The 21,790-nt window shown below is 42.8% G+C and overlaps 1 protein-coding gene across 4 annotated transcripts; it reads right to left on the bottom strand.

Moving 5' to 3' along the window:
* Positions 1-370: 370 nt before the first annotated feature.
* On the bottom strand, positions 371-17,320 carry LOC149308874 (protein eva-1 homolog C-like). Of its 4 annotated transcripts, none has more exons than XM_089536607.1 (9): positions 17,142-17,320; positions 15,977-16,176; positions 10,836-10,959; positions 9,346-9,498; positions 7,738-7,881; positions 6,577-6,651; positions 5,311-5,400; positions 2,468-2,890; positions 371-1,454 (listed from the first exon to the last, which is right to left on the bottom strand). In XM_089536607.1, the coding sequence occupies exons 1-8, from the start codon at positions 17,239-17,241 to the stop codon at positions 2,505-2,507; spliced, it is 1,272 nt and encodes a 423-aa protein (XP_089392733.1). In that variant the 5' UTR covers positions 17,242-17,320; the 3' UTR covers positions 371-1,454; positions 2,468-2,504. The 4 variants fall into 4 exon arrangements, with proteins under 4 accessions (XP_089392733.1, XP_089392734.1, XP_089392732.1 ...); XM_089536608.1 differs by having other exon boundaries at positions 371-1,448; positions 2,483-2,890; XM_089536606.1 differs by having other exon boundaries at positions 387-1,454; positions 2,483-2,890.
* Positions 17,321-21,790: the final 4,470 nt, after the last annotated feature.

The following is a 21,790-nucleotide window of genomic DNA, read 5'->3' as shown; positions in this document are numbered from 1 at the left end:
CTAGCTCTCTCTATATTTGTATTAGTCTTATTGTGAGCTGTCACAAGAAAAAAAAAACGGAAGCGTTTTTTTGACTATTGTATGTATTGATTCAAATTTAAGATTCAGGGTGCAAACCTGCTTTTGAATTCCATCTCTTGCCACTGTACAGTATCTGGAAATGCATAGAGAGACTTTTTTTATATTTCTGAATGTTGTACTTTTTAACTCCTTGCAAGCTTGGTAATACACTATCTAAATGTCTTTAAAAAACCAAAAATCGCTGACTCTGTGTGTGTGTGTGTGTGTGTGTGTGATGAAATCTCATGAAACCAACCGGTCGCTGAAGTGAAGGGGGAGAAGTCCCACTGGGTGAATTAGACACTGAGTGGTGAGTAGGTGGCATTCATGCTGGACGTTTCGAGGCAAACTGGATGCTTTAACACCAGGACGTTCACGGAGACCCTCTACAAACCTCTGTTGCCATTGGTTTACTTGCTCTTTAATTCTAGGGCTGGCACCTACTTTACAGATTTTTTTGTTCAAGTTTGAGTTGTTTGATTAATCAATTAATTGACTGAATGTACACAGATGCTTAGACCAAAATAATATTTCCATTTTAATTTTAATTTTTTTTTTTTTGCAATGCACACTGTGTCACTGAAGATTAGCATAGCAGGAATGGGGTTCTTTGCCCTCTCTCCGCATTCTGCTTCCTCACCAACACACCTTCCCTTTTTAAACTTGCCGTAAACATCCTTCTAAAGGTCCCCCTGCAAAGATATTACTAAGACAGGAGAGGTTTTTAGGAAGAAAACAGCAATACATAAAGGGTTGAGTAGCACCTCTGGCCTCACACCAGCCTTTTGTTTCAGCCTTCAGTAATAGCACTGTACCAGGAGAACTATCCCCAGAACCACACCAAAAATAGTGCAAATGATACAGAGAGACAAGTGGTAGTTAGAGTTCTCTTTTTGGCGCCAATACTTTTGAACTCCTTTCCACACAACAAATACAAACCAGCAACAGAAGCACAACAGCCACTTAAAGAGTCTTACAGCATTTTGACCTGCAAAGAGACATGTTCTGAATGGAAGTGCAGCACCAGCCAACTGAGCTGTTAGTGGTGATCAGGGACAGAAAGTTTTACAAACTGGATGAGGTGGCAAACCTTGTCTTCCTTTAAGAAGAACTGCAGCAACAGGGAACCAATCAGCTCCATCTTTTCCTGAATTTTATCTTCAGATTCAGCCGTTTCAGAAGCTGTGGTTAAGAGCAGTGGAATGGTCAAGAAACTCTTTACTTTCCTGCACTGTTCCTTTCCTCTCCCAAGCTGCTTTTCTTCTTGTGGAAAGAAAGATGTCGAGAGTCCATGTACTTTCCTCTTCAAATGGGAAAGCACTGGACGGAGGCAAAGATTTTGAGAAGGCCAACGTTAAAAAGGATGTCTTCCACCATTCTTTGTTCCGCTGCTCCTTTTCATTAAAAAAGAAGAATTAGGCTGATCTGTACAGACCACATCTGTATAATGCAAGGTTGGGGAAACATTGGCCTTCCAGCTGCTTTGGAAGTCAACTCACAGAACCCTAGCTATCATGTCAAATGGTAAGGGCTGTTTGACAGTGGAACACATTCCCTTTGGAGAGTGGTGGAGTCTCCCTCCTTGGAAGTCTTTAAGCAGAGGCTGGATGACCATCTGTCAGGGATGCTTTGAGAGTTCCTGTATAGCAGAATAGGGTTGGACTGGATGGCCCTTGCGGTCTCTTCCAACTCTGATTCTATGATTCTAAGGAACTGTGGCAGTTGTAGTCCATACCATCTGAAAGCCCCAACCCACCCCCAGGTTGGTATATATTATGATTTTATTCTGAACAGAGTTTGGGAAAAGCTGCATCTTGGGACTACAATCTCCAGAATCCCCATGACAGGTGCTATCCATAAAGTTCTAACCCAAGCATTCTGTCTTTCCTTCAGTTTACTAAAGAAATGCAGTACTGAGTATTACATGTGAAAACTTCCAGACTCGAGCAGTGACTGAACACCAAACTAGGGACCCATGGGTTATCTATATGATGCCAGTGGTTTCAACAGGCTAAGGTTTGAGGGCTGATATCCAGAATCTCTGAGCTCAGTACAGTGCAGCAGAAACATCTGCCCACATTTAAAAATACATGAAACGATGCATGTTACCAAAGCACTGGGAGGAGGAAGTAAGACCTGAGTCTAGAATCTAAGGTTACCCAACTGTAGCAACATTAACTACCTTAATCAACCTATTTATATTTGTTAAACCCCAGGGTCAAAAAATATGCAGCCCTCCAGATGTTGACCTCCAACTCTCAGCAGCCCCTACCATTGGCTATGACTGCTGGGAGGTGCCAGCCAACAACATCTGGAGTGCCACACAATTCCTGCCCCTACGCTTCCCCAAAGTCTTGGAGGGGTTGCAAAATCATTCTTGTTAACCACTGGGTCCATATCTGCTTACCAGAGACAGGCCTACCTTGGCTTCTCGTCATGCTGTCTCATTTGGTGGCAGACTTAATTTTGTGGATGGCGTACGGGCTGGACTCCTTGGGTATCCAGATTTCATCTCCCTCGTGGCCCCTTTGGTCAGTCGCTCCTTCCAGCACAGCAGTCAGCTCTGGCCCAAAGATGTTGTTGGAGTTGTGGTAGATGCGGGTGAGGTGGCAGAAAGAAGAGTCAGAAGAGCTGTCGTCATGAGTCTCTTCTTCCCGTTCATCCTGCAACTTGGTTCTCTCCAGTTCCAAGCTGTCGTTTAGCTCTGTGGCTTTGAAAACCTCCTTTAAATCCCTCAGCAAGGCCATTTTGGGCACAAAGAGGATGAGGAGGAACACCAGGCCCCCTGAGACCCCACACAAGAAATAAAAGCCAACCTTCTCTGGGACGCCTGTAGGAGAAAAAACAATCGCACACAGACAAAGAAACCCTTATATTCACTAATCTCTCCCACCAGAGAGTGCAGATCCATCTTATTTGCAATCCTTGTGGGATCTATCTGAAAAGGGAGGGGATGTTCTTAAGGATCTCAGTACAGCATACTGTTGCTAGGGTTGCTCTTTTGCCTTTCTATATAAGCAGCTGCCAGTATTTCCTTACATGCATCATACAAGTGTGTACATGAATAGTGGGTTCATAGTTTACCTTCCTAAAAGTCTCAATATTCTGTATGGGGAATGAAATTAAATATGCTTATGTGCAGATATCCTACATCAACTATTTAGTTATGCAATTAAGTAATGTCTCCTGGCCCAAGCCCAACTTGAATAGCTATTGAAGGAGATCTGTTCAGCTGCTGAATGGATAGACAAAGAGGAGGATGTTTCCAGCTCCCTCTTGCCAGCAAGCAATGCTGCAACCATCAGAAGTGGGACTCCTGTAGCAATTCCTCATTGCAGCTTCACTCGCGGGTTAGTGAGGGATGGAAACATTATGCTTCACTCCCCCAACTGGCAGCTGAATAAACCACCTTCACTTGATCCAGCTGCTGGCTGTTAAGGTGGGTTGGGAGGCACTTGCTACATAATGTTAGTGAATAAAAGCAATTACAGAGGTATAACTGCAATACAGAATACCAGTCCTAGTCCTTAGGGCCCTAGTTGCCTGAAGAACTACATAGGAAATGTATCCTCTATTGACCTTCATATTTTGGAGCTCACAGAGGCTATACACATAGTGCAGCTATAATGTGGAAGCAAATAAGTGATCAAAAAGCATTTCTTCATTTGCAATTCAGTCTGATTCACATTTCAGTGGCAAAGGATGCACAACCATATTCTCAATTACCACACACCAAGACACTCTTTTCCTTACTGTGCACACAGGCCAACATCGTATTAGTGACATATGCAAGAATAAGTCCACCTTACACTTGCATACTTTTTTGGGTTGTTGTTGGTATTCCCCTTCCTCACTCTGCAATATCCATAGCCCCCACCCCAGGCTTACAGTTGCCCTGTTATAGCCCCCCACCCCAATAGTCATTCCATTGCTGGTTGAGAATGAAAAGGACCAGAGAAGCTTCTGGCTGTGTTCTCATAGCCAGATGGGGACTGAGGACTTCTTTTGCCAAGATGGGGTCTTCCAGAGGTCTCAGTAGATGATGTTATTGGTCTGCATCTAACTATACAGATAGAGCCAGATGCTTCTCTTCCTCTTCTGCTCACCAACGACAATGGAATGGTTGTGGGGGGCCTATCGCAGTGCAATGAGTCCTGGTGGTGGTGATCGGGCCTGTACTGAAGTTCTGCACACTGAATCCTTAAAGCTATGTTTGACCATGTAGGATCTTTGGCACAGAGAGTGTACCCCCACCCTCATCCTCCCTCCCCACCTGTGGTTCTCTCCTGAACTTGCTCAGATAGCAGGGAGGAATATGGTCTCTGAGCTCAGTCAGCCTTTAGGCCTCTTTTTGAGGATTTGGAGCAGATTTTCTGAACATAGTGTCCTCCAGATGTGTTAGACCAGTGCTTCTCAGGCTATAAGATGTGGGGGACCAGCAATTATTTTTTACAATGTGCCAGGGACCAGCACTAAAGTTGTCCCCATTGGGTTTCCCATTGGAAAATTCTTTCTCTTTCTCCTGGAAACTTGCTAGGGATTGGCTGCCAATAGCTCAGGGACTGGCACCGGTTCAGGATCCACCATTTTGGGTAGCAGTTTTGGGGCAGTGATAGCAAATGTATTCCAAACTATCTAGAGGGCACCAGGTTTGAAAAAGCCCTAGAATAAGCCCCTGAAAAGACAAAGGACCAAAAGCAATGCAGTGCAGGAGACCCATCACTGGGTTACTTTCAATTTCTTTTAGCTTTAAAAGCTAAATGTTCCATTTTTATCAGACTGACGGCAATGAACGATGCATGCCAGCAGTGGGAGGGTGGCTCTTCCTCCTTTGGAGAATGACCAGCGCTGCCAGGAACAGCTTCAGGCCCTGGTAAAATGAATGACTGAAGGCTCCCAGTTGTGGAACAGTCATCTGTTGTTAAAGGAGCTCAGAACTGGCTGGCAAGCATGAGGCAATCCTATATAAAGCCTGTTTCGAGCCCCATGAGATGTGGGCCTCTAGAGAATTCCAGGCTCCTCTACAAAATTAATTTCTTACAGAAAGCAAACTATATAGGCATCCTCAGTGCGATAGGTGGTTCCTCCTGACATGCTCGCCTGGATCCAGTTCAGCTTTCCAGCTCAAAAAGGCCTTCCCACCTGTGAATTGGTGATGCACTGCATTGCTCCTGTTTTGGTCCTATGGGTCCTGCCAGCCCCAGCCTCCCACCACTGCCCATCTTGCACAACCAGGGAAATCACACATACCCCACATATGGGCAAAAGTTTCCAGAGAGCTAGTAAATATCATCTGATTCTCTTGGAGCCTGTACAGCCTTGGCCCAGTGTACCAGCCACCTGCAGCAAACAAGGGGACACAGTAGGGTCTTATTGTCAAGGGTTCAGAAGACAACAGGAAAGGGTCCCTCCTTTCAAAGATTTCAGCTGAGCCAGGAGACACAGCACATGCTACATGTGTAGAAATTCACAGGTTCAATCCCCAGCATGTTCAGGTAGGGCTGGGAAATTGTGTGAAACCATAGAGAGTTGCTGCCAGTCAGTGAGAATATATTGAAAGAGTGACATATTGGCATAGGATAAGGCAATTTCCTAGGTTCTTTTCGGAGCTTGGAAAATTTACTGCAGGAAAACCAAGGGCACTTCTGGGAACTGTAGTCCAAAATATAACTTTTGCAAGTTCTGGTTCTTTCCCCTCACTGGAGCCCTCCAGACATGCAACAAACATCTATTTCAGTTTTAATACAGTGCTGGGAATCTGGGGACTGAAGGAATATTTCATTGGGGGTCGGAATTCTTATTTGCATGGCAATGTTGAAAGTGAAACACGCTGCCTTGGAGAGTGGTGAAGTTTCCTTCTTCGGAGGTTTCAAATAGAGGCTGGATGGCCGTCTGTCAGGGGAATTTGATTTGTGTTCCTATATGGCAAGTGGGTGGACTGGATGGCCCTTGGGGGTTCTTCCAATTCTGTGATTTTACTCCCCCCCCCCCCCCCATAGCTACATCCCATTAACATTTCTTTTTTCTTATCCAACGGACACTCCAAAGTCCATGCTCAGTCCTTATCGGGTTATCTTGAAGGTGATCATCTCATCAGACAGATACTGAATTCTGGATACTGAATTTTTAAAGACCTTTTCTCCACTTCAGCAAAATGCTAAAGTTACTTCTTCAGGCATGCTGGTATTTCCCCCTTCTTTTTTATCTTGACTAGAATTTTACTATCACATTAAGGTTAGTGTTAGAAGCAGCAGTGGTGTCATTAAGGTTGGTGTCACCCAGTGCAGTAACTCATGAGGCCACCCCCTCGATTGACTTTCTTCCGTACCAAACCATACAGACTTCTTAGCAATGTTTTGTGTTACTAATAAGTCACAATTTCCATATATAACTGAATGTAATGGCAGTAGGTGTGATATAAGCAACTAGCAAAATTAAAAGTATACCTTTAAAGTACACACAGCCTAAATGTACATAGTTTCATGTGGTCAAAGGAAAAAAATTGGTAAAATTTACCATGTGTGTAGTCCGAGATTGCAAACGGGTCTTCCTGGGAGTCACGTCCCACTTCTTCCAGCAGTTGCTTTGGCACTGAAAGGGAAAAGTAGGGAAGGACTGAAGATTTTATTTTATTTTTATCCCGCCTTTCTCCCAAGTTGGGACCCGAGGCGGCTTACACACACGCACATATATATTAAAACATATTAAAATAGCAGTTTAAAAACAATTAAAATAATCCAAAAACATTCTAAAACATACAAAATTTAAAATATACAACCCCTATTTATATTTATTTATAACAAACAAACAAACAAACAATTTCCTGCCTGGGATCACCAAAGACTGGAGGCAGCCACCAAACAAACACGATTGGTTTGGATTTAAAATCCAAGAACTATAGCAACAAAAACCACAACCTCCTGACACATTTGCTCCATCTGGATGAGATATCTGAATATGATTTGCTGGAGAACAACAAGAGAAGAGTTTTCATAGCTGATAGAAGTCTCACCAAAAGGACATGTTTGGCTATCATGGGAAACAACACTGAACACTATATAGACCTTTCCTCTAGTCCAGCAGTGATCTTCTTTGCCCATAATATAAATAGGTGAGAACATCATCATTTCCTAAAATGTGGGTTTTGTTCACAGAAATAAAGATTGGGCAGTTTATCGTTCTCTTTCCTGGTGTTGCAATGGAGCTGGGGCTGTCAAGGTTGGAACGAAGTTCCTTTTCATTAGCAGTGATGAAAACATCATATACCACCTGCCTCAGGCTTCCCTGCCTCCTCTAGGCTTAGCAGCAATCCTCAAAATAGCTGGTGGGAAAAATGGATTTTGATCAAAACAATTTTTTTTATTTATTAGAGTACTTACAATTATTATTTTTAATTAGACGTCATCATGAGCCATCCTTTTGGATGGCTTAGTTATGAATGGATATATCCATCACATTGACAAAAGACCTGCTCCTTGTGGAGATGAACACATGGTTTGTTGATATAGATTATTGTACAGTACTCAATTTTGGCCTGAATTATGCTACTGTGTTAAATTATTGGGGGCTGGGGCACTTCATAATTTACTTCGACATCACTTCTCCTGCCTTTTCTGTTTCTCTGCTGGCAACTTCCAAAGTTAAGTGCAAACCCCGGGAAGTTACAAGTCAACTTACCACAAGTGTAGGAGACTCTCAGCTGTTTCTTCACCCCAGGAAAGCAGGGGTCACCAAAAGTGGCTTTATTTGCAATGATGGTACAGTTCTGCTTCCGTTGGCATCTCCGGGTGACTCTCCTTAAGGCATCTGGGGCCACACACTCTACCATTGTTTTATATATATAAGAGAATCAACGAGGAGAGGGTAAACACCAGTATATGGATATGGGCCTCAGTATATCCCTGAGTCTACTGAACAACTCCAAGGAAGGAACTGTGTGTTACCACTTTGAATCAAATCATCATCTTTGAAATGGAACTAAGGAGCACTGTGAGGATGATAGATCTGTAAGTCTAAATCTGATCAGATTGTGTTCAGTCCATTAAAACTAAGGCTGCATCTGTACTGCAGAAATAAGGGGTTTTTGACACCACTTTAACTGCCATGGTTCAATGCTATGGAATCCTGGGATTTGTAGCTTTGTGAGATATTTAGCCTTCTCCATCAGAGAGCTCCGATGCCGCCACAACCTACAAATCCCAGGATTCAATAGGATGGCACTATGACAAAGCAGTGTCAAACTGCATTAATTCTGCAATGTGACAGCAGCCAACAATATAACAAATGGCAAAAGAAAGCATGGAATGTCTTTAGGGTAATTTCACAAATGAGGCCTCGGATTTCACTTCACTGTGAAGGTTCATCTTCTAATCCCAGAGTTTGGCAGCCTTACTTTTTTAGTCTACAGCTCCCACAATCTAGCCAGCCAACTCCCAGAATACCCCTACCTGGTTTCCAGCCTCTGCCTATGTCTAATACCTCTCTTTTCCATTTTTTAAAATTGGAAAAGACCCCGTTAATATTGTCATCAGGTTCTGGCCCAGGCAGCCCTCCTTGGGCAATACTCCTGGGAGTGGGGTTTCTTGAGAGACCCTACATTCATCTCAGTGCTTTTATTTCACTTGTCCCTCTTTTTACAGACTTAGTGCAAGGAAGAAGGAGAGAGATAAGTAAAGGTTGCTACTCCTTGCTCTCACCACATAGATTCACACAGGTGAACAGACATCAACAGCAAACAGGAAGAACAACATGACTGAAGGGTCTTTGCTGGAGTGTGAACCTTGGCATATGCCTCACAATGCCAACCCTTGGCACCATTCCCAGGAGAGGAGCAAGGAGTCACCATCCTAAACAATGTGTATATAATGCACCTTTCCAAGATTATGTGTGGTCTCTTTCACAATTATACCACTTTGCTACCACTTTAATTACCATGGCTTCAACCTACATAATCCTGGGATTTGTAGTTTGGTGAGAGGCTAAAGATGGTGGAAAATTCAAGCGGAGAATCCTGTGTACTTCAACACCCAAATACAAATCTCAGGATTCCATAGGCTGGAGCTATGGCAGTTAATATGTGTGGTCTGAAAGAGACCTTAGTCTGTCTGTGGATGATTCAAATACCACGAAACATAAGTAATGCTAGTGAGAGAGAGAGCTAACCTTCTTCATTTTTGCTTTGCAAAAAGTAGATTTGCTTCTCTTATTCTGATGGAGACCACCTAAGCCCCAGGATCACTAGGATTTCTCCTGGCAAGCACCAGCCACATCAGCCTCCCTACTTACCTATGTCTGCTCCTGTCCCATTCACAGAATTGCACTCTGGCTTCCCCTGCAAAGGCCTCCCATAGACGGCAGAATAAATGGTGAGGACAGATTTGTTTCGGCATTGCAGCCTCAGTTTCTCATCTTCGCACACAGTCTTGAGTCGGTGGTTGGCTGGGAAGAAAAGCAAGCCTTCAGTTCCTTCATGTCTGCCGGCATCTTGCCACTCCACCCCCCATGTTAGTTTTTATTTCAAATATTAATCCATACTTGGTATACAACAAATTTGCAAACCACAAAAATAAAAACAGCTACAAAAATGATAATGCAACGAATTATAAGAGCAACATTAACAGGTAAACCCAGATAGCAGAATAGCTCTGATAAATTCTAGACCAAGGAAAGTAGGACCACATGAAGACCTATAGCAGCATCGATCAGAGCAGATTTACGTAAGTGGGGGCCATACAAGTTTCTATCTTTTCTGCTTGCAAACGTAATTGCACAATTGCCTCATTTTAATGAGGATTAGTTTTAGATTGATTTTAATAATCTGATTGTATTTTATCATGTTTTGTGTTTTTTAATTGGGGTTAGGGATTCTTGCTATTTAGGTTATTATGTTTTATGATTGTTACCAGCCTCAATCCTTCGAGGAGAGGCGGGTTATAAATAAATTATATTATTATTAAGTATACAAGTATCATCTCCATTTTTGATTTCAAGGCCAGAGCTAGGAAAAGTTTATAGATAGATAGATAGATAGATAGATAGATAGATAGATAGATAGATAGATAGAGGAAATTAATGGGGATACCCTCTTTTACCTATGAAGTTTGAGAGAAAGAGATCAGGGAGGGGTGCAGAATAATGACTTTTTAAAATGGTTCAAACTCATTTTGTCGTATGCCTTCCTTTCACTGCTGCCCAGCCACCTCCCTCCTTCTTCCATCACAGCTGACCTCCAGGGTTGGGCCGCTTCCAGGAGATGCGGTATTGGGCAGTGTGTCATAGTGGTTGGAGCACTGGACTATGACTCTGGAGACCAGGGTTCAATTACCAGTTTGGCCATGAAACCTACTGGGTGACCCAGGGCAAACCGCACTGTCTCAATCTCAATAAATCTGAATAAATCTTGCCAGGAAAATCCCATTATAGTTTCACCATAAGTCAAAAACTACTCTGCCACCACTACCCCCCCCCCCCACACACACACACACACAAGTTCCAGTTATTTCCCCAAAAAAGTTACTCCAAAAAAGTAATTTTTCCAATTTCTGCCCCAAACTGCAGGCAGGTTGGTATGGAAGAAATCATTTCCAAAAACACCAAAGAGTACAAAGCTATTGTAGCATTCTCTCCAACAGCTCCTTCTAGACTGACACAAAGACATTACTGTACTTATCACTTACTGTACTTATCACTCATTAGATGTAAATGTCCACAGGAAGTTCAGCATAAACTGTCAGTGTCAAAGAACCGGGACTTTTTAATGCCTTGAATGTACTCACCTGGTCGGCACTTGTACGAAACCACCAGGTATTTATGGGTTCCTGGACAGGGATCCGGCCCAAACACCCGGCTGTGGACAGAGAAATGGCACCATCGCTGGTCCTGACACTCGTCCATCATTTTCTGTAGGAAATGAGCAGCTAGTTAAGTTTTAAGGACTGAATTCAAATTCTGCAAAATTCTCAGGAGCTGAAGTCCAGCGATAGGCGTAACCACACTTACCAAAGATAAAATGATGGACCAAAATTATCTTTACTTAAACTGCCACTAGCTGTGTCTTCTGACAAAAAAGAAATGAAAGCAGTGGAACCGCCACCTGAGAGCCGAAAGGCCCAGATTCGGTAAATAAATGAATAAAAAATGCTCAAACAGCCCCAAAACAATTTTAAAACATTAATTTTAATAAAGAAAAATGCATTAAAAACATATTAAGTACAGCACATCTGTTAAAGGGTAATTCAATTAAAGTCTGAAAACATGTTTAAATAAGAAGATCTGTGCTGGCATGCTACCTGGTTTTGTGACAAGCAACGCCTGTTGAAATTCCCTCTTTACACAACCATCAGAAGTATAGGAACCTTCTCCAGTTTTCAAGCTGGCGGCCCTAAATATGAGCAGGCCTGTCTCAGCAACTGCTCCCCATCTGGAACTCATAGGGTCTTCCAATGCCAGTCTACTCAGAAGTATAGACCAGTTTCCCATCTATGTTTGTTGTATGACACAAGCTCCCTGACTTCCATCACATTTGTTCTTTATCGCATTATAAATCCTGGCTTAAGATAACAGCTGCAGCAATCATTTTGAAGAAGCTGCACCTGTTCTTCTACAACAGATCTGCAGAAACCGAAATCACTCACAGAACCATTTTCCCATGCTTGTGGAAGGTATATTGCTATCACAGCATAAAAGCCTTTTTAAATTCAGCTCTCCCCGTTGTATTCTGCTCTTGATTCAATAATAAGAAAATGTATTTGATTTTGTTTTCAGACACAAGCTCAGCATGCACTTTGTTTCCTTTAAACTGCCACATTGGTTTATACTGATTTATCCTGGTGGTCCTCCAGTGAGAAAGAAGGCATACCTTGCTATCCTTCACCCAAACTTTTTTCACAGTAGCCCTGGTGCAAAAGGCCTAAGGACGCCAGTGATTTTCATGGCTCAGTGAAGACTAACAAATCCTCCACGGCTCAAAAATAAAGCAGTTTAGCAACATTTAAACTTGGCTCCAAAATCCTGGGATTCATAGTTTGGTGAGGTGTTCAGCCTGGTCTGTCAGAGAGCTCTGGTGCCTCACCAAACTACAAATCCCAAGTTGCCGTAGGATAGATTCATGGCAGTTAAAGTGGTGTCAAATTGCTTTGTTTCCACAGTTTAGATACACTCTTAGAACATTTATCTTCCAAGTTTCAGTGCAAGACTTACTATTATATCTCTCCCTCTCTATATGGAGTTATCACATGTTGTTGTTGTTTTGTGCAACTATGTGAATAATCTCACTCATGCATTTCAGTTTTGTTGTCTACACTATCTTTTTTATCCGAACCACATATCTGCACATCTCTGTGAGTTCCGTTTCTCACATGTGTCATCACCGCAAATAAAGATGGACTCAATGATGGGGGTGTGTTTGAAACACATTCAAGGCATGCAGAATTTTATCCCCGGTTACCCCAGGTCTATATGCATTGGTTATTCACACAGCCAACAATGCAAATATTTTAGGAACTATTGTTGGGAGGGGAACAATATTGATTATCCCAGGTTTTTTGGCAGCTCCCCCCAACAAACTTAATCAGGTGCATTTGAAATGTATGTGTACAACAAAGATTCAACCCACATTCTACAGGGATTATTTTCACCATACGAATAACCCCTGTCTGTCTCTCCATTTCTCAGGGACGTAGCTAGGATTTTAGGAAGGGGGGTCCAGACTAAGTGCCACCATTATAATGGGGCTTGGGTGCGGCGGCGCAGCAGCACACACCATTCATTTTTCTAATGGAAGGGGAGGGGTCCGGACCCCAAGAAACCCCCCCTTGGCTACGTCCCTGCATTTCTCCCTCTGCACCATTATTACCCATTCTCAACCACCCATTTTCAATGCATCCTCTAGCATCTTCTCCAGGGATTATAGAAGGCTGAAGGCAAAATTTAGCCCTTACTCCTGCTCCATGATGCTGAGGAAATTGGTGCCAGTCGGGAATTTCTTCCCAATTCCATCAGTGATTTCATATACCTAAAGCAGGGGACAAAAGAGCTCAACTTACCCTCTCTGGTTGCTGCACTTCCAATAAGGACAACCATCCTCCACTTATTCATAACTGCTATTTGCCTTTATTTTGAAAATGTTAGTGGTAAATGCAAATACCTATTAAATGCAAATGTCCTGAAACTGGGAGAAATGGCATGGGAAGAAAAGATCACGCCTCCTTGATTCTCAAAGTCACCTGAATACGGTGACTACACATCTAGCAACTGCCATTTATAGATAATACAGACTGCCAAAAAGATAGATGACTGGGTCCAAGACCAAACCAGGTGTGAATTATTAAGTGTTCAAGCCTGATTTGATCTTGGACCCATTCACCTTGACTTTTATTAAGATGACTATAGTGATATGATGATATGTCATACTTTGGACATTTCATGACACAGTGTTACTTGTGGGAAAAGTGGACAAGGCTTCATAAAGTGGAAAGTGATAGGAAAGAGGGAGACTGCTCTACAGGCGGAGTCATTCAATCCAGAAAGCCACAGCCCCAAAGTTACAAGACCCAAGCAAGGCAGTGGATGACCGGGAGGACTCTCATTCATAGGGAAGTCAACTTGATACAAATAGAGTGGGCCCTCCACAATCACTGGGGTTAGGAGTACAGGATTCCTATGAAATTCGAAAAACCACAAATAAAAAAATCCATGTTTTTTAACCCGAGAAAACACCTCTATAGAATCTCTGGGTCCTCCAACACAACTCTGTGGTCAATAGCACCCAGAAGTTGACCACAGAATTGTGCTGGAGGACCTAGAAATGCCAAGAGAAGTGTTTTCTCTAGAAATCTCTAGGTCATCCAGTATAACTCTGTAATCAGTTTCCAATTGAGCCATGCTGGAGATTCCTAGAGAGAACATAACAAAACTGCATATAAACAAATCCATGAAAGTCGACACCACAAAAGTGAAGTGCTGACTTCAGTAAGAATTGACGCATGCATCACATCAACTAACCACTGGATGGCATCATGTGCTTTTAGAAAGCCATCTGGCTCTTTGCTTTCTTTGCTTTGCTTGCTGGACAATTCTACCCCATCAAGCCAGACATCACAGACAGGCTCATTTTTGTGGTTTGACAGCTCCTTGATTGTTTCACTTTCAAAGAGGTCTACCTGATGGACTCATGTGGGCGCCAGGTTTCCACCACAGTAGTCCTCTGACACCCTCCAGTTGGGTTGGACTGTAGTTCACATCATCCCCAGCCTTTAGTGAGAACACAATAAGATGACATATTCCCTAACCTCTTTTGGTGTGTTCCCAAGATTAAGTATGGCTAGTTCATTACATTCACTGCAAGAATTTTTTTAAAATGCAGTTAATCCTAACTTTCATTTGTTTGAATCCAGCCATCTCCATGCCATGGTTGGTGAAGATGATTTGTTTAAATCTTGGGTAACATAAGTGACACTGTAGTGAATTACAAAGAGGGAATGTACATCATGAAAGGCCCTTAGTACAACCCCCCCAAAGAATTGACAAAAGTCAATCTGCTGGGCAGTGGCGTCCCTAGGGTTGGTGTCACTGTCATCCAGTGCAGTCACTCATGGTGTCACCCACCTTCCATTGACCTCCTCCCATTTCGCACCATATAGAATCCTTATTAATGCTTTTTTGTATGAATGTTATTTGTAAGTCATAATTCCCATATACCACTGAATGTGAGTCTAATAGTTCTGACATACACAACTAGCAAAATTAAAATTATACCTTCATATTACCATATCATATGCACAACCTAAATGTATTTCCATATACACAGTGAAGATTTGGTTAAAATGTGATGCCACTGCTGCTAGGTTCATCCTTATTCACAGATCTCTTCCAGCACTTGCATCTTCACCAGCAGCAGCTCTTTTGTAAATCCAACAGATCTTAATTGCCCAGTCAGTACTAACCTACCTGAAAATACTTTGCATTACAATGAGATCACTGTTACAGCAATATACTGATTCTGGAAAAATCTGTCTCTTTTCTAGGGACTGCAAGCGGCCTCAATATAAAGCAGTTTCCAAACTACTCGTCAGTTTAAAACAATTGATGGATTGGACTGTAGAGGTTCTAAGCTGAAAACAACAACCCGCAAAATATACCAAATAGGGTTGCCAGTTTGGGGTCATCCCACCCTGGGCCTAAACCTGACACCTAGAAAGAAAACCAGGTGATGTCATTAGCCTTTATTCATTTAGTACCAACAACTTTTGCTGACAGCGTGCCTTCAATCGCACACACAAAAAATCCTTAGAAAGAAAAAGAGAAATCTTAGCTGAAGGTGCTGTTCACACAAGAAGGTGAAATTAGAGGATTATTCCTTCTTGCTTACTAAGAGAGATGGGCTAAGGGAAATTTAAGCTAGCCTGCTTGCTTCTAGCTGGAAGTTGGATGCAGAGTAGAGGGTGAGACCTGGCTCTACAATGACTGGGAGGGAAGGAAGAAGCTAAATACATAGACACCCTGGAGAGGTTTTTTTTTTAGAGTTAAAGCAATGAATCACTTAACCATTGCAAACTGAATTCAGCTACTGCTTTACTAGCTGAGCTGGAGATTTTCCTTTTTTTGAGCTGAGTCCATCAAAACTGCATAAACCTATCTCCTACCTGGAGACAACCCACAAAAACTGCAGAGTAAGGGGCATGCCCAGAGATCTGGCAATATTAATACCAAGTCAGACCTATTGCTCACCCTAAATATAGAGTTTAGAAAAACTACCTTTGAAGACTGCAGCTCCTATAATCCCCACATGCTGGCTGGAGGATTATAAGTGCTGTGGCCCAAACAAGGTAAAAATGTCAGGCGTTGGAAAATAGTCTACAGTCATGGCAATAAACTTCTCTCTGGTCTTCCCCGCATCCTGAACTTGGGAGCCTCTTACCTGAAGGGCTGTGGCAGATATGCAGTCGGTGTTTTCTAAAGAGAGGTCTCCTGAGTTTGGGCAGAGGTTTCTACTGGGCACCCGGCGCCCATAAAATGCAGAAAGGACAGCAACTGAGGTCCGGTGGGGACAAATGATCGTCAGCTGCTCCCCATCACAAGCATGGGCAGTGTGGTTCTTCAAAACCTTCTGTAAGTAACCTAGAATTCAAAGATATAGTTATATTAGTCTGTAGAAGCAATATGTAGAGAGATCTTGTAGCACCTTTGAGATTAACTGAAAGCAAGAAGTTGGCATCATGAGCTTTTGTAGACTTCAGTCTACTTCCTGAGATGCATTTAGTGGAGTGGAAACCAGGGACAGACAGACACACACACACACACACACACACACACACACACAGAGGGGCACCTCCTCCAATAGCATATATATGGTTTCCCTGGTTTCCACTCCACTAAATGCATCTCAGGAAGTAGATTGAAGTCTAGGAAAGCTCATGCTGCCAACTTCTTTCTTTCAATGAGTCTCAATGATGCTACAAGATCTGTCTACATACTGTAAGCAGCCTAGGCAGGGAAGAGGGAGGAAGAGGGCAAAGGGGTTTCACAAGTCTAGGAAGACAGTGAAGTTATGTCTTATCAGTTTGCCACGCTCCCTATCATTTACACCAAGGATGGAAACCTTTAGACTTCCAGATGTCTTGGACTTCAAACTCTCAAGTGCCATACCCAGTCTAGGATTACAAGAGTTCAAGTCCAGCAACCAGAGATATCTCAATCCCCATTTTACTCTTGAAATTAAAAAAGTGCGTCCAAATCGAGACAGTTATATAGCCAGTCCTCTATATACATGGATTTTTATCCACAGATTCAACCATCCTTGGCTTGAAAATGCTCCAAAAAGGTATAAATTCCAAAAAGCAAGCCTTGATTTTATATAAGGGATGCCATTTCACAATGTCATTGTATTTAATTGGATTTGAGCATCCACAGATACTGATATCCACGGGGGTTCTGGAGCCAAACCCCAGCAGATACCAAGGGCCCAGGGTATTTTGATATCATTTCCCTTGAGGAACCCAAGAGAGACATCAGTCCCAACAGGGCAGATGCTGCAGCAGAGCCTCCCTCCTCCCAGATTTAGCTGAGCTCATGTCAAGACTCACCTGAAAACTCAGGCGCTGCCTCCAGCAAAGCTGACAAATTTAAGAAGGCCACTGCCACTTGGACAATCCAAAGCCAGCTTAGCAGCTGAGATCCAGGCATTGCATCTTCCACTTAATCCTTGTATTCCTGTTATTGCTTGGGTCCCAGTGTTGTTCTTACTTCAGACTTGTTAGTATTTCTCATCTCTTTCTGCTGCTGGAACTCAAACACTCCTATTGTCCATTAACAATGAGTTGGTTCTTTGTGTTGCCGGCAACGAGAGTCAGTGAGTGTGTGTCTGTGTGGTGTGTTAACCAAAAGAGGTCCGAAACTCCACTCAGTGCCAGCCTTACACATCTTCATGCCTGAACGTAAAACATCAAAATTATCCACATCCATCATTTTGTGAAGTTTCTTGTTTTAATCAGATGGAAGTTGGACAGGAAAATGGTGTTCTTTCTGAAAGCTTCCACCCAAAGCGCATGGGTTCTTGTGTGCATGTATGTACATATGCGCAAATTTAGAAACTGGATTTTGGATGAGAGAGCTCTCGCTTTGGAGACGCAAAACCTGTCCCTGGGGATTTGATGTGGGCCCAGAGACTGGGAAGTTACTTTTTCTAAAACAGTTCCATGAATCCACCAAACATAGTCTTTAGTCATGGAGGCTGGGAGTTCTAGGAATTATTGTTGTTATTGTGTGTCTTCAGGTCATTTCCAACTTATGGTGACCCTACGGTGAACCTATCACAGGGTTTTCTTTAGCAGACTTCTTCAGAGAAGGTTTGCTATTGCCATCCTCTGAGGCTGAGAGAGTGTGACTTGTCCAAGGTCACCCAGTGGGGTTCCATGTCTGAGCGGGGATTCCTGGCCTCCAGAAAGTCCAATATATATATATATTGCTCTGTATGGGTGGATCAGTGACATACTTTGAAGGAATGCCTGCCTTCACTTATGCACTTTTTGTATATTTGCGAAGGGAAAAATATCAACAGTTCTCCTCTCCAAAGGAAAGATAACTTTAGGAGAAGGTCCAACAATGTTCTCACATATTACATCCTTGGCCAGAATCCTTTTTGTGATATACGGGTGTGTAGCATGAGGTCCCTCTTCCTCTCTTTCTCTCTTAGAGAACTGAAACAGGGATGGAAACCTCCCAGTACTGAGTCCTTGTACTGGGAGGAAGGCGGGATATTCATCATCATCATCATCATCATCATCATCATCATCATCATCATCATCCTTCCTCTCTGTGGGCATCTAACAGCTGTAGCAGCACCCCAGAGACCTTGGCAGCTGACTACAGGGGCAGGGGGAGGTTTTGGACAGATCACAAAAACCTAGTAAACAGTCTCTTGCACCCTATTTCAGCTTCAGGTATGATATATGTATGGTTATGCATGTATGGTATTGCAGTAGAAGGGATATTAGAGTTGCTAGGTCAGGACCATTGCAGGCCCTGAGATTTCATGGCCAAAACTGGAAATTTGTGATATCAACCGAGGTTGGCCCTGGGGATGTTACAAGGGTAGGGATGTAAATCTTCCACTAGGCTGCCCTTATATGCAAGGATAAATAATTACAATAGACTTGTGGTATCTGCTGGGCTTTGGTTCCAGGATACCAAACTGACTTTGCCAGTTTCAGTCTCTGGTGCTCCTACGTAGGTCTGGGAAGCACCCTTGCCTGATCTTGTCAAAGTTTTAAGACAGCATTAAAATGTACTCCTGATGTGCAATATAAGGCAGATTCTTATGTTTCTAAGCTATTCCCATTTGAGGAAAGGGCCATAGCTCACTGGCAGAGCATGTTTGCCAAGTGTTTTTTTAAATTTTAATGTTAAGTTTTTAAACGATTTTATCTGTGAGCTGCCTTGGGTCCCATTCTGGGAAAAAGGGGGCATAGAAATGAAAATAAATAAATAAATGTCATTTGCCTACAGAAAATCCTCAGATTTTCTAGGTAAGCCTTAAAAAAATTCCTGTCCAAAATCATAGAGAGAAGTGTCAGGAGAGACAGGCCTGAGCAATATGGATTAGTGGCCAAAATCAATATAAGACAGATTCTCGCGTTATAAATTGTGTCAAATTTTTAACAGAAGTCAGTTTTAGATCAGTATTTCCTAACCTGGTGCTCTCCAATGATAGCATACAACATTTCCAGTTAGCATGGCAGAATTTGTACACCAGCACACTTGGAGTGCTTTCGGTATCCATTGGCTAAACAGTGCTCTTCCACTGGTCATCATTAAGATAATCATCTTAATTGTATGTCTAAGTGTTTTAATGTTTTTATATGTATAGTTATATGTTGTATTTTAATCTATGTTGTAGCCTGCCTCAATAGGCAGGTAAGAAATTATTGTTGTTGTTCTGTATCAATGATGATGATGATGATGATGATAATGTCTAGAGAGTTCTGGAAATTACAGTGCCCATGCTCTGCTCCTCTTGCCAACATGTTTTGGGGCAGCTAAATGTTCAGCATTTAACAAATGCATTTGATTGAAAGCACCAGAGTTGAAGGGATTGTCTCAGTCATCTGCCACTGCCCACAAAATCCATCCACTGAGAAATCTGAGGTCAGCAAGGACAAAGAAGACAAGACACAAGTGTCTCAGAACCGGAGCTGTGAAAGAAGGCTATTATGACAGGAACACAACACAGTGGATAAACATCACCTGCTTTCTTCTCATGGCTTGCTCCAAAGAAATGCAGCACAGTTTCCTCCAGCTTACTTGCTTGCTTGATGAAATTGCTTAGGAAGGAAAGCATCGACCCTTCAGAGCAAGGATGTGATGCATTTATCGAGGAAAGGGTTTAAAAAGACGCATAATAGATAGATTGTAATTGAACCCTGCTGATTTAACCAACAGTCCTCATAAGAGAAATTATGAATCAAATATGATACTGGGACTTTGGTAACTGATGGGACCTGCAACGAAATCTCGTATCATGGAGTGATTCTGTTCAGGGTGCCAGAAAACCAGACAGCCACACTCTCTTGTAGAAGATGCCATTCCATTCTCCTTTGTCCTCCCTGGTTTTCCATCCTTCCCACATATAAACTCAAAATTATGCAGGCACTGAGCATACTCACTCTGTTATCAAGTCTGGAATTTTATAAAAATACCTCCAAAATCCCTATCCCAAAATGCATCTGTGGAGGTAATCAGGTGGCCCCTTTTCCCTGGCATCACTTGATCATAGAGGCCTCCAAGCAAGTTCTGCATCTATAGGGTGAAGTATGTCTCCTGATGACCCTAATGGAAAGGCATTATGGGAGCTGTCCCTTGGCTGCCATGACCTGAAAGCGGAGAGACCACGTAGGCACCAGCCTCAGTTAGGAGTTGCAAATAGGAAGATTTCCTTCACACCTAGGAGACAGATTTACAGAGACAAGCCATTCCGGTAGCAATCGTTTTCCCATGACAAAGGATGCCTATGGATCAAGTGATGTGTAAATTTGGTTTCCCTTTTGAGGTAGGACAAAAGCCTCCACTGACTACGTGACTAGGAACCTATTTAAAGTCCAGTTTTTCCTTTGTTCGAAGTTCCATGTTGGTGGCAGGCAGGCACTCTGTCAGTCTGCTTCTCCTGGTTCCATGCACCCCTTTCCCCATTTTCCTTCAGTGTTGCTGCATCTACCTTGATTCCGAGGGAAACCATTGCAGGCAAGTATTTCCATTAGAAGGCCTTGTGTTCTCTCTCCATTTTTCCTCCCTTTTCTTCTATTAGCCTTGAGTGATTGCATGAGTGAATGTATGGGTGTGAGTGTGTCCCTCTGTGCATCAATAAACTAGATTAAAATTCAAAGACTTTGCCTTTGCGTCAGTTCCTGGAAGTTCTGGTCCCTTCGTAAACAGGCTGGGATTCGATCCGAGAGGGGTACTTGTAAGGAGCCCCATATTGGTGTGTTGAGCTAATTAATATTCCCCAAAATTCGAGCAGATATCCTTACAACTCCTCATGGGGCCATGTGCAGTGGGGTTCTTTGGCTGTTGTTGTTGTGTGCCTTCAAGTCATTTCGAACTTATGGCAACCCTAAGGCAAGCCTACCATGGAGTTTTCTTGGCAAGATTTGTTCAGAGGAGGTTTGTCATTGCCTTCCCCTAAGGCTGAGAGCATGTGACTTACCCAAGATCAGCCAGTGGTTTTCACGAACAAGCTGGGAATTGAACTCTAGTCTCCAGAGTCATAGTCCAACATTCAAACCACTAACCCACCCCCCACCCCCCAAAAAAAGATTTGTTGTTCTGGAAGCCCTTTAGTTTACCTGGGTATGATTATATCCCCTTCTTGATTTTGCTATCATCCTCTTGGACATTGTCAGCTGAATTAATGTTCAGCATATGTAACTTGTGCATACAAGAAAACTTTGCTCATATTGTTCATAGAGTCATAGAGATCTCAAGAGCCATCCTGTCCAACACCCTGCCATGCAGGAATACACCATCAAAACACTCCTGACAAATGGCCATCCAACCTCTGTTTAAGAAGGAGACTCCACTCCGAGGGAGTGCGTTCTGCTGTCAAACAGCTTTTACTGTCAGGAAGTTCTTCTTAATGTTGAGGTGAAATTTCTTTTCCTGTACTTTGCATCTATTGCTCTGGGTCCTATGAAAGTTACCTATATGTTTTGTTTTGCAACACAGCTATGCAAATAATCTC

The sequence above is a fragment of the Sceloporus occidentalis genome, unplaced genomic scaffold (genome assembly GCF_023333645.1).
Source record: "Sceloporus occidentalis isolate IW3139 unplaced genomic scaffold, rSceOcc1.0.p SCAF_8, whole genome shotgun sequence".
Taxonomy (NCBI): Eukaryota; Metazoa; Chordata; class Lepidosauria; order Squamata; family Phrynosomatidae; genus Sceloporus; species Sceloporus occidentalis.
Note: the sequence above shows the minus strand (reverse complement) of the source record. Positions and strands in the feature narration are given on the sequence as shown.

Coding starts and splice junctions, on each gene's coding strand:
- LOC149308874 (XM_089536607.1), bottom strand. CDS start 17,241: ATGCCTGGATCTCAGCTGCTAAGCTGGCTTTGGATTGTCCAAGTGGCA. Junction 10,960..15,976: donor TATCTGCCACAGCCCTTCAG/GTAAGAGGCTCC, acceptor CATTTCCTACAG/AAAATGATGGACGAGTGTCA. Junction 6,652..7,737: donor GAGAGTCTCCTACACTTGTG/GTAAGTTGACTT, acceptor TTTCCCTTTCAG/TGCCAAAGCAACTGCTGGAA.